The 13,187-nt window shown below is 44.2% G+C and overlaps 1 protein-coding gene across 3 annotated transcripts in view; it reads left to right on the top strand.

The window, feature by feature from the left end:
- LOC115204089 (pappalysin-1-like) overlaps positions 1-13,187 on the top strand; it is a 118,988-nt gene that overhangs the window by 43,977 nt on the left and 61,824 nt on the right. For all 3 annotated transcript variants that reach the window (XM_029769396.1, XM_029769394.1, XM_029769395.1), the window contains 2 exons: positions 10,933-11,061; positions 11,211-11,302. In XM_029769396.1, the coding sequence (XP_029625256.1) occupies positions 10,933-11,061; positions 11,211-11,302 (221 nt within the window). The remainder of the gene's footprint in view (positions 1-10,932; positions 11,062-11,210; positions 11,303-13,187) is intronic.

Below are 13,187 nucleotides of genomic sequence, written 5' to 3' on the forward strand. Positions count from 1 at the left end.
AATTCCGACCTGATTTCCCTGGGATAAAATTGGGCAAGATCCAAAAAGTGGATTTTGGGGGATTGTTAAGGTGGAATGTTCAGGAGGGGGTTGTGTTTCTCTATGGGAGGCTGTGGAGGTGATTCTGGGTTTATTATAATTTTCCTCCCTCTGCCTCAATGGGCGCTGACCAATTTTACTGTGAAGCACTAAGTTGAAGTTCAAAGGTCCATACTAGGGGTGCAGATTCCTCATAGGATTCCACAGGTTGATATGATAAAGAGGTTCTCTGTAGAGTTCCCACCGTGGAGTTCCACCGGTATCTGCGGTCTTGAACCAGACGACGTAACTGTCCAGTGAAAATCTCACCTTTAAAAGTGAATCTTCTGTTAACTTATACCCAAATAATGTTGTTGACTTGTATTGTACTCATATTTGAAACCAAAGCTGAAATCATAATTTGGAGGGGAAAAAACACTTTAAAAACCCCATCTCAAACAAAAAACGCTTGAAATTTGCTTGGATAATGACATAATCTTTGGCCCGAGACAGGCCTGTATGTGATTGGTCCAGCAGCCTTTTCCTTTTTGCCAAATTCTCCAGTGGGATAAGGATCCTTCTCGAGACTAGGGGATACACGAGTTTACTGCACACAAGCAAGCTAGCTCGCAAGGCAAGCAAACCACAGCTGGCGTTTAAAAAAAGGACAAACCCTATGTAACAACTATCTCACCAGTCACTTCTACACTTACTGGCCAGTTGTTGTTTATTTTAAAACATTTTGAATCCCTTTTTCTCCCCAATTTCGTAATATCCAATTGGTGGTTACAGCCTTGTCCCATCGCTGCAACTCCCGTACGGGCTCAGGAGAGGCGAAGGTCGAGAGCCATGCGTCCTCCGAAACACAACCCTGCCAAGCCGCACTGCTTCTTGACACACTGCTCGCTTAACCCGGAAGCCAGCCACAACAATGTGTCAGAGGAAACACCGTCCAACTGGCGACCGTGTCAGCGTACATGTGCCCAGACCACCAAAGGAGTCGCTAGAGCGAAATGGGACAAGGACATCGCGGCCGGCCAAACCCTCCCCTAACCCAGACGATGCTGTGCCAATTGTACGCCGACTCATGTGTCTCCCAGTTGTGGCCGGCTAAGGCGGCTGCGACACAAGATCGAACCCGGATCTGTAGTGACACCTCTAGTACTGCGACACAGTGCCTTAGACTGCTGCGCCACTCGGGAGGCCCTTACCGGGCAGTTTAATAGGTACACCCATCTAGTACAGAGTGAGACCCTCTTTGCCTCCAGAACAGCCTGAATTCTTCCGGAAATTGATTCTACAAGGTGTCTGAAACGTGTGTTGCGCAATCTGTATCAAGGGACCTAACGTGTGCCATGAAAACTTTCCACACGCCAGTACACCACCACCAGCCTGTACCAGGCAGGATGGGTGCATGGACTCCTGACTCTATCATAAGCATTACGCAACATGACCTGGGATTCGTCGGACCAGGTGATGTTTTCCCACTCCTCAATTGTCCAGTGTTGGTGATCATGTGCCCACTGGAGCAGTTTCTTCTTGCGTTCCGTGATGTCGTTCTGCACACCACTGTTGTACTGCGCCGTTATTTATCTGTTTGTGGCCAGCCAGTTGTGGCCAGCTTGCATGATTCTTGCCATTCTCCTTCGACCTCTGTCATCAACGAGCTGTTTTCACCCACAGGACTGCCGCTGACTGGATGTTTTTTGTTGTTGCAGCATTCTCGGTAAACCCTAGACACTGTCATACGTGAAAAGCACAGGAGGGCAACCACGTCTGAGATACTGGATCCGGCGCGCCTGGCACGACGATCATACCACGCTCAAAGTTCCTTAGGTCACTCATTTAGCCCATTCTAACGTTCAATCGAACAGTAACTGAATGCCTTGATGCCTGTCTGCCTGCTTTATGTAGCAACCTATTTTCGGGGTGTTATACCTAATAAACTGGTATTTCAAATGATGTGGTTTGTATGAGTTGGCCTGCTGGCTGTTTAGAAGCAGTTAGCTAACGCTAGTATGCTAAGGTTAGTTAGAATGCTAATGTTAGCTAGCATGCTAACGTTAGCAAACATTAGCTAGCTGGCTAGCCAATAAAAAAGCAAGTCAAAGCAGATCCTCCACTCAACAACCATCTCACCATTCCCTTTTATTTTAAATCCTGTGGTTTGTAACAAAAAGTTTTATGTCAAGAGGAAACCTAGCTAGCTGTTGTTAACTGATATTTGTAGCAGTAGTAACTAGCTATCTAGGTTCATGACTAGCTTGTTAGATAGCTACTGTAACAACAGAAATATCAGGAATATAGTGACAAAGCAAAGGACAAATAATCCGCCTGCATTTATTGCTGTTATAGTAAAGTGACGTAGTTCCATCGTTCATTTCCAAATCCTGAATCCAATCCATCCATACAATTTGACTTGGTGCAGCCTGGCTCCGTCAGTCTGCCTCAGTGCCCCCACATGGGATCTAATTTGAATATCCAAGTGTTTGCACGTCTCATTGGCATTGCACGTCTCAAATTATTAGTATTTTTTTTACCAGTATATGCCCAAACCACTCTGTTGTTTCCTAACAGGCCAAGCAGGGGCACAGAGAAAAGCTGCTTTTTAACATCTATTTAATTCATATTGTTATTCATTTGAGGTAATATTTTATAAAAATGACCTAGGTCTGCCTCTAAGAACATGTATAGGGGAGTTAAAAATAAAATTACTTATCACTTTTTCTTTGACAACAATGGTTTCCATTGTTATTATTACCATTACTTATACTGTCTTTGCTGATATTCCTACTTTGGCACTGTCCGTATGTTAGGTTTACTCTTCACTGTCTGATTTGGCAGTATGTGAGCCCCACTCAACAGTGAGTCATTAACGCTAAGCTAGGCCAGTGGAGCTCCTCGCTAAATGACGTGTCATCTGAACCATGGGAGTGATGGAACTTCTCAGACGTGTCATCAATGTGAGACAAACTGTTGGTTGACTGTGTGTCTACTGTGCAGCTTGTTATTGTGCTGAATTAAGGTAATGGAGTTATGTCTTATTCCTTATAATATCGCAGAAAATATTTTGGACCTTCTAATTCAAGAGAAGAGATAGAAGTAGCACTGCCACCAAATCCTTGTGACTCTGAGGCTGTCCTATAGTAATTTTATATTGTAGAGTAAATTGCAGGACATTGAGTTGAGGCTCAGGGTTTCACCAAACTCGGTCCTGGTTTTTTCCCTAGCACTTCACAGCTGATTCAAATAACCAACTCATCATCAGCTGTGTAGTGCCAGGGCAAAAAACTAAAAATGTGCATCCAGGCGGGTGGGCAGGACTCTGTTCCATTCATAAGAACTAGTGCAATAATATTTAATAGGCAGGAAACCTCAAATGTATGGCAGCTGTCCCCTTAACAAAAGGTATGCTGCTTTATTTATTGTTCTTCAAAGGTTTAAGTTAAGCATTTCTTCAACATCTTAGATTTATCTGGCCTCTCATCTGGTATCTTTACGCCAAGAAAAACAAGCAGCTTCAGATCGGAAACACACACACGCACACACGCACACACACACACACACACACACACACACACACACACACACACACACACACACACACACACACACACACACACACACACACACACACACACACACACACACACACTCAATCAGGCGGTGTTATCAAAAACACATTTGAAAGGCATATTACTGTGCATTGTGCCAGACTCTACGTCTTTGGTGAGATAAGGTCTCTATTCTCACAAGAGCCTTAGAGAAGAACGTATGGACGGACTTCAATGGAAGCCTTCGCAATGAAATATTGTCACGCGACACCCTGTTGGCTTTAGAGCTAAAGCCTTTGGAGAGGCATAGAGAATAGGAGCTAGGCCTATATTGTCCCAAGAATGCACATAGAACACAAAGTCTATGTACACTGGAGCTCAGTGGATGATTACAGGCTGAAATAATCAGTTGTGTTGTGTCACAACAGCATTTTGTGTTCAGCTCTATTGAAATTATTTTATGAATGCCATCACAATACTTTTTTTTTAAAACAAATGTATACATTGCTCTGGTTACCTTTGAACAAAATATAAGCCCCCAATCTGTTGACATATTGGTCCCTCAATGTCATAATTCGGTTTAGAGAGCTCACAAAATGTTTTTTGAAGGCCATAAACCCCACATCTATGACCTGAATGTGAGTGTGTGTGTGTACTTTTCCTTCCGAGCATGCCTGGGTCACACACGCATGCACACGCACACAGATATACAGTACCAGTCAAAAGTTTAGATACACCTACTCATTCAAGGGTTTTTATTTATTTTTACTATTTTCTACATTGTAGAATACTAGTGAAGACATCAAATCTATGAAATAACACATGGATTCATGTAGTTGGCAAAAAAGTGTTAAACAAATCAAAATATATGTTATATTTGAGATTCTTCAAAGTAGCCACCCTTTGCCTTGATGACAGCTTTGCACACTCTTGGCATTCTCTCAACCAGTTTCATGAGGTAGTCACCTGGAATGTATTTCAATTACATTTACATTTTTTTAGTCATTTAGCAGACGCTCTTATCCAGAGCGACTTACAGTAGTGAATGCATACATTTCATTTTCATTTCATACATTTTTTTTTTTTTTTTTCTTCGTACTTGGCCCCCCGTGGGAATCGAACCCACAACCCTGGTGTTGCAAACACCATGCTCTACCAACTGAGCTACGGGGAAGGCACAATTAACAGGTGTGCCTTGTTAAAAGTTAATGTTTGGAATACATTTTCTTCTTAATGCGTTTGAGCCAATCAGTTGTGTTGTGACAAGGTAGGGGTGGTATACAGAAGATAGCCCTATTTGGTAAAAAAAAACAAGTTCATATTATGGCAAGAACAGCTCAAATAAGCAAAGAGAAACGACAGTCCATCTTTACTTTATGACATGAAGGTCAGTCAATATGGAACAGTTCAAGAACTTTGAAAGATTCTTCAAGTGCAGTCGCAAAAACCATCAAGCGCTATGATGAAACTGGTTCTCATGAGGGCCGCCACAGGAAAGGAAGAGCCAGAGTTACCTCTGCTGCAGAGGATAAGTTCATTCGAGTTACCAGCCTCAGAAATTGCAAATAAATGCTTCACAGAGTTCAAGTAATAGACACATCTCAACATCAGCTGTTCAGAGGAGACAATGTGAATCAGGCCTTCATGGTTGAATTGCTGCAAAGAACCCACTACTAAAGGACACCAATAAGAAGAAGAGACTTGTTTGGGCCAAGAAACACGAGCAATGGACATTAGACTGTTGTAAATCTGTCCTTTGATCTGATGATTCCAAATTGTAGATTTTTGGTTCCAACCACCGTGTCTTTGTGAGATGCAGACTAGGTGAACGGATGATCTCCGCATGTGTGGTTCCCACCGTGAACCATGGAGGAGGAGGAGGAGGTGTGATGGTGCTTTGCTGGTGACACTGTCTGTGATTTATTTAGAATTCAAGGCACACTTAACCAGCATGGCTACCACAGCATTCTGCAGCAATACACAGATTGAAGGAAAAGCATCTCAGCATATGTGGGAACTACTTCAAGACTGTTGGAAAAGCATTCCAGGTGAAGTTGGTTGAGAGAATGCCAAGAGTGTGCAAAGGTGTCATCAAGGCAAATAAAGGTAAATAAAAAGGCAAAGGGTGGCTTCTTTGAAGAATCTCAAATATAAAATATATTTTGATTTGTTTAACACTTTTTTGGCAACTACATGATCCCACATGTGTTATTTCAAAGTTGTGATGTCTTCACTATTATTCTACATTGTAGAAAATAGTAAAAATAAAGAAAACCTGACTAGTGCTGTATATATATATATATGCACACACACACACACATGCCTAAGTCGCTCCCCGTCAAGATATCAGTGACAGATTGCCTTAGTGAAGTCAGAGTTTCCCATTGAACCTCTCTCCCCTCTGTGTCTTGACAAAGGTGCTTTTCTTATGTAGGCCCACGCCGGAGCATATTTCACATGCCAGTTATTGTCCCTGGTGGCCCCCGGTGGCCCCCGTATCTGTTCAGCCTCTCTTGACACTATTTGAAAAATCTGTTTTCTTTTCCTTTTCCCTCCTTTTTTTCTATTCTCTACTGCATCCCGTTTTTTCTCGCCCTCCTCCTCCTCTTTCTTTTCCCTCCAAGACTGGGGAGTGTTTGGAGATGGGAGGCCGAGAGTGGTTGTTGATCTTGGCAGACGACGTGAAGGAAGCCTCATGTGAACTTTTGCTCTGGTATAAGCCGCATAGTTAAATATCATCAGAAGTTTGTGACGTAGCTCTCCTTGCAGCAAGAAGAAGTCGTCTGCCTTTCTCCCTCTCTCTTGCTCTGTCGTTCTCTCTCTCCCTCTCTCTTGCTCTGTCATTCTCTCTCCCACTCTCTTGCTCTGTCGTTCTCTCTCTCCCTCTCTCTGCTCTGTCGTTCGCTCTCTCTCTCTTGCTCTGTCATTCTCTCTCTCCCTCGCTCTTGCTCTGTCATCCTCTCTCTCTCTCTGCCTCCCAGCCATCCTTCACGCCGTTCCAGCCGCTTGCCGCCTCTCGCACGGGTCATGTCCCTCCGTCAGGCCTGGCGAGAAATCTCAGTGTGTGTGTGTGTCTCCCCCTTGTCCCGTACTGGGCCTGGCTCGGTCTACCGCCCTTGGTGTTCTTCTCGTGACAGAATCGGACGAGGAGGAGGGGGAGAGAGCGAGTCGAGGTCCTTGTTGGCGGCATCACTCTGGGCGTCACTCCCTCTGCTCGCTCGTGTTTCCTCCAGGCTCATGTCTCCTACAGCTTTTCTTTTCCAGAGGCTTGACTAATTCAATTAAGACTAAGGGATATTTGAGAAAGTCGCCTCGGAGCGTGCCAAAACTGGGGAACGCTGTAAAACAGAGCAGTGGGTCAGGTCAAACATCCCATTTGATTGTTGTTAATAATATAATCAAAACCCCGCCCAGATCCTCAATATCCTCCTGACTCTTCTGTACTGGAGAACATGGAAACTGCCTGGGTTGTACCTTCCTTTATGTGTGTGTGTGTGTGTGTGTGTGTGTGTGTGTGTGTTTGCGTGCGTGCGTGTGTGTGTGTGTGTGTTTTCATTGTATCTGGGGCAGGACAGCCAACTAGAACCCCATGTTCTCTCTTGCCTGCTGTGAGGGAGCAGGAGTGACTGGGGTCTTTGGGATGAGAAGGCATGGAGCACATTTCATACTCAAAACCACCAAGGTAAAAAAGGCTTTCCTGCAGTAAATCTTTTGACACATTTCGAAGGCACGGACCGTGTGCTGGTTTGGTGTGCTCGGGGCTGAACTGTGTGTGGGTGTGTGTGCGTGCCTGCATGCACGTGTATGTCTGAGTGTGTCTTTGTCTTCATTGTACTTTCTTTCGATGTGTGTGTGTGTGTGTGTGTGTGTGCGTGTGCGTGTGCGTGTGCGTGTGCGTGCGTGCGTGCGTGCGTGTGTGTGTGTGCATGCACGTGTGTGTCTGTGTCTGCACCGGTGCCTGCAATGAACCTCAATCTGTGTGTGTGTGTGCTTCACTCCAAGCGTGTGATTTATTGGATGTGAGAAGCCCCGTTCCCAGCTGTGTGCCTGGTCAGAACAGAACTAAATCGATGTAGAAAAAGGCAGCCCAGGCCATTCACGTTAAGGGTTCATTTGAGTGATTTGTTTTGCCACTTATTAAATGTTACTGCTTCCCTGGCCATTAGGGCGTGCACCTCCTAAATCTGCTGATGGCGGCTGGAAGAGAAGGGGAAAGAGAGAGGAAGGGGAAGGCCCTGGCCTCATGTGAACCAATGTGTAAGTGCGATGGTTGACACTGCCGCTGCAGCGGCTCTGTAACACAGGGCTAAATTCTCTTTCTCTCTCTCTCTCTCTCTCTCTCTCTCTCTCTCTCTCTGTGTGTGTCAAATCAAATTGTATTGGTCACATGCACATGTTTAGCAGATGTTATTGCGTGTGTGTGTAGCAAAATGCTTGTGTTTCTAGCTCCGACAGTAATATCTAACAAGTAATATTTAACAATTTCCCAACATATACCCAATTCACACAAATCTTAGTAAGAAAACGAATTGAGAATATATACATATCAAGACGAGCAATGTCAGAGCGGCATAGACTAAGATACAGTAGAATAGTACAGAATACAGTAAATGCATATGAGATGAGTAATGCAAGACATGTAAACATTATTAAATTGACTAGTGTTCCATTTATTAAAGTGGCCAGTGATTTCAAGTCTATGTATATGCTTGTGCTTTTGATGGCTATTTAACAGTCTGATGGTCTTGAGATAGAAGCTGTTTTTCAGTCTCTCGTCCCAGCTTTGATTCATCTGTACTGACCTCGCCTTCTGGATGATTATGGGGTGAACAGGCAGGGGCTTGGGTGGCTGTTGTCCTTGATGATCTTTTTGGCCTTCCTGTGACATCGGGTGCTGTAGGTGACCTGGAGATAGTTTGCCCCCGGTGATGCGTTGGGCAGGCCGCACCACCCTCTGGAGAGCCCTGCGGTTGAGGGCGGTGCAGTTGCAGATACCAGTTGTCGATACCAAGCAAAGATACAGGATGCTCTCAATTGTCCATCTTCAAAAGGTTGTGAGGGTTTTAGGTGCCAAGCCACATTTCCTCTGCCTCCTGAGGTTGAAGAGGCGCTGCAAATTGAAGTGAGACTGGGGTGATAGGTAAGATAAAGGTGATATGATCCTTGACTAGTCTCTCAAAGCACTTCATGATGACAGAAGTGAGTGCTACGGGGTGATAGTCATTTAGTTCAGTTACCTTTGCTTTCTTGGGTACAGGAACAATGGTGGCCATCTTGAAGCATGTGGGGACAGCAGACTGGGATAGGGATTGATTGAATATGTCCATAAACACACCAGCCAGCTGGTCTGCGCATGCTCTGAAGACGCAGCTAGGGATGTCGTCTGGGCCGGCAGACTTGCGAGGGTTAACACGCTTAAATGTCTTGTGCTTGTGCATGTGCGCATGTGTTATTTTAAGTATTTGGCAGGGGTATAGGATAGGTTGTGAGTGAGTGAGTTAGTGAGTGATTGCAAATAGGCACTGTATGGAAAGGGAGGGTATATTACAGTAAACTACCCGAATGTTGGTATCTTTCAAGGATGTATGTCATCTATCACAAGAAATCTAGTGGCCCTTTTAGGTACTTCATATTTTTACAGGTGTCCATAATTATCTCTGGTCCTCTGTGTGGCCTTATCATGTGTAAAATATATGAAATACAGTAATTAAATTAAATTGATCTAATCTAATGACAAAGCTGTAAAACAAATACTAAATATAAACCATCAATTTAGTGAGTACCATTGGTGTTTAATATGAGGGTTGCTGTATGAAATATCCTTTATATTTTTACACACTTTTGTTTATATTACTATGTACTTCAAGTATGTACTGTATTTGTTGTCAGTGTTTTGGCGTCAAACTGGTGGTAGTGTTAAAAAAGTCAATAGTTGGAGGAGTTGCAGAGGTCATTGAAAATAATGCTCTTGTTGATTAATTAGGCTATTTTCTCTTGAACCACTTGGTCTATCTACTAGAAACTCATAGACAATATAGACACAAATATAATAACTATACTATATATGAATATATACTTTTAAAGTTATTCAAGTATCAATGACCAAAGTTACTATAGATTGCCATAGATTTTCGGTTAATTACCAAACTTTCTGAAGATTCCAGTAACATTGGTAAAATACCGGTAGCTTTGCAACCCTAATTGCATGCATGTGTGTTTTTGTGAGTATGTCTGCTTGTGTATGCAAATGTTTTTGTGAGGCTCTCTGTGTGTGTACGTGAGCTCAGAGGTGGGAATAATATGATTTGATCGTCTGTGTGTGATGGTGATGCCTATTGGTTCTATTCACTGTCATTTTATAATATCTTCCCTGTTCTTCTATATCCTGGAAAATCCAAACATGAACTGGCAACTCTCGTGATTATAACTGACCATTAAATCAAGCAGAAAACAAAACCATGGCCAACATATAGATGCAGTATATCTTCTGATTCCCTTGGCTCATTCATTGAATTGTACAATGTTGAGCTATCCCGCTGGTCGGCACGCAGAGAGCACACTGATGCGGAGCTATGGAGCTGTTTGTTTTTCTAACTCCCATCTTGTTTTTGGCCTGCGACGGCCATATTGTGTTACACCGTTTGAAAGCAGTACTGGAGCCCCTCGCCAGATGTTTGTTTGTGTCTCAGTGTCCTCGGAGTGGGACGGAAGGAGAGGTGTACTGAGCACACTGCCGGCCCCGTGGCTGTCCCCTCACCTCACCTCTACAAACACACAAACACACACCCACACATAAACAGACACCAACACATATGCTGCGGTCACAGCAACCAGCACACCTTAAACTTTTGTTTGAACGTCAACTCACTCTGTCAGTCTGTTTGGAGCGGCTCCATAGATATCACTTACAGTACAACAGAGCATGAGGGAGAGAGGCAGGAACAAGGCAGGAACCTCATACAGGCTGCAGGGACAGACAATTCAGGTGGGGAGAGAGAGTGTGTGAATACTGGGCCATTTGCCTGAATGGACTGCAATTGAAACCTACCGTAACAGTCATGCCCACCGCATTGCTCTGACTTGTGATCCTACAGGGCTTTTATGGACCTCTCTTTGTAGGTTACTGGAATTTGTTCTTATCTAGGGCTGAACATTTTGTCAATGGGACGTGTATATAAAATCGAGTTACGAGCACAGATCTTAAGTTACAATTCGTCCTCAAATGTTCTTGGTATTTCTTTGCCCATAGAGTCTTGGCCACTACCTCTACTTTAGGTCAGCGGGCTACAGGTCTGTTCTCCGTTTGTCTTTGTACAGATGTGGTACCAGCTAAAGATTACTCCCCTGTGTGTGTGTGTAGGGACGTGGTACCAGGCAGTGTGTACACCTACCAGGTCCAAACCATCTCTGCCCGCAGTGAAAGTGAACCGTCTCCACCCCTCACCCATCAGCTTGGGGCACCATACTGTGGAGACGGACGCATCCAGAGGTAACTTGTGTGTGTGCTGTATGTGTGTGTCTATGCGTTTACGTGTGTGTGTTTGCGTGCGTGCGTGCGTGCATGCGTGTGTGTTCTACCAGTAACAGTCTCCTGTCTGTCTATCTGTCTGTCTGTCTGTCCGTCTGTCTGTCTCTCAGGTCCCAGGGAGAGGAGTGTGATGATATGAACTCCATGAATGGAGACGGCTGCTCCAGTCAGTGTAAGAAGGAGCCCTTCTTCAACTGTGTCGGTACGTCCTTCTCAGACCATCAATATGTCAAAACAGAGACAGTTTTACCATTGTATTTCAATGCAGTAAATGGTTCTATGAAAAAAAAAATGAATGTCCACAACTGATTCAGTATGCATGCTCCAGAAGGTGATTTATTGGTGAGACACAAACAGTACCATTTCTATCCCCATTGAGATCTTTGTGAGGGCGGAACCACACAGCCACATAGAACTGCATTGGGCCGTGCTGTTCTTCCGCGGCATTAGCAAACACATGGTGGCACTCGATAGTTGCTGTATCGTCCAATCACAGAACAGATACAAGTCACACGATGGCACATCATGTGTTCGTTAACAAATCACGTGACTTGTATGAGCTCTGTAATTGGACGATACAGTCTATGAGGCTCATGGTTAGTGTGGATTTTGGTGCTCTTTGAAACAGAAACTGACAGTAAAAACATCAACATACGATTTGTTTGGCAATCTCGGTGTACGTTGCACAGTTAAATCGCTATCACTAATATTTGATATCGTCGCAGGTTTTGAGTATCGAGAATCCACTTCCAGAACTCTTCGTTGCAGCCCTATTTACCTGTCCATTTCAATTTGATGATTTCATCGGTCCCTTGAACTCAGCATGGCTCTTTTAATTGGATAGCTGTTGTGGCAGATGTGTCTCTTATCAGTAGGAGGACTCTCCAGTGTGTGTGATTGAGAGGCTTATGAGTTGTGGGGAGATGTGAGTAACATGCTAGACACACGCTGGCTCTGTGAGTGACAGTGGAGAGGCGTTCACTAGTTTCACATCTGTGTCTGGGACTTCTGTCCAAGGGCTTGATGTGTTTCTCATAAGAGCAGATGCCATTGTGTATCATGATCACGTTGACGTCTCGCCGAGAGTCTGGAAACGGTTGTCGTTTGAAGAGAGAATAAATAAACAAATTCATATAGTGGATTGGATTCTCTGGCGTCCTCTCAGTCGCTGTTTGGTTAATAGATGGATGATTTCCTCTCCTCCGCCGAGTGAGTCTATCACTCACTTACTCTTTTTCTCTTCCTCCCTTGTTTTTGCACACAATAAAAAGTGCCATTGTGTCATAGCTGATCTGGCCTTGTCGAGTGATGTGTGTGTTTGTACTGTATGTGTGTGCATGCACATTTACGTGTGTATGTGTGTGTTTGTACTGTATGTGTGTGCATGCACATTTACGTGTGTATGTGTGTGTGTGTGTGTGTGTGTGTGTGTGTGTGTGTGTGTGTGCGTGCGTGCGTGCGTGCGTACGTGTGTGTGTGCGCGCACGCGTGTGTTTATGTGTCTCAAATCCTCTGTCAGATCACTGGCGGGCCCGGCAGCGTTGTTTTCCATTGACCGCAGCGATCTGGGATATGTGTGTAACTGCCTGACATATTCCTAGTCTGTCTGTCTGTCTGTCTGTCTGTCTGTCTGTCTGTGTTGGACGAGGGACTGACACAGAGAATGTTGCAGCCTGACGTGTTCTCAGGATAGGGAGAAGATACTGTACACTCTTGATGCCTTATGGGAATAAAGGAAATGTATATAGGCTGAGCAGGGAAGTTGACTGGGTTCCCTTGTTGGATAGAATCATGGTAGAACAGGGGCTGTAACCACCAAAAACTTTTGCTCACCTGCGCTGTCTAGACGACTACCTCATTAATTATTCATTACTGTTGAGGTCAAGTTCTCTTGCATAATTCAACAAGAGTGTCAAGAGAAGGATACCCACAAAAGATTACGCCTATCTATACATACTTTCCATTGTTTGCGAGATCAGTCATAATATCACTATAATCCAAGTGTTCATTTTCGGAAGGTGCTTTCATGTCAGCGCATCTAATTTGTAAACATTTCAACTGTATTAAAGTATTACTTTTTCAATTCC

The sequence above is a fragment of the Salmo trutta genome, chromosome 12, assembly GCF_901001165.1.
Source record: "Salmo trutta chromosome 12, fSalTru1.1, whole genome shotgun sequence".
In the NCBI taxonomy this organism is placed as follows: domain Eukaryota; kingdom Metazoa; phylum Chordata; class Actinopteri; order Salmoniformes; family Salmonidae; genus Salmo; species Salmo trutta.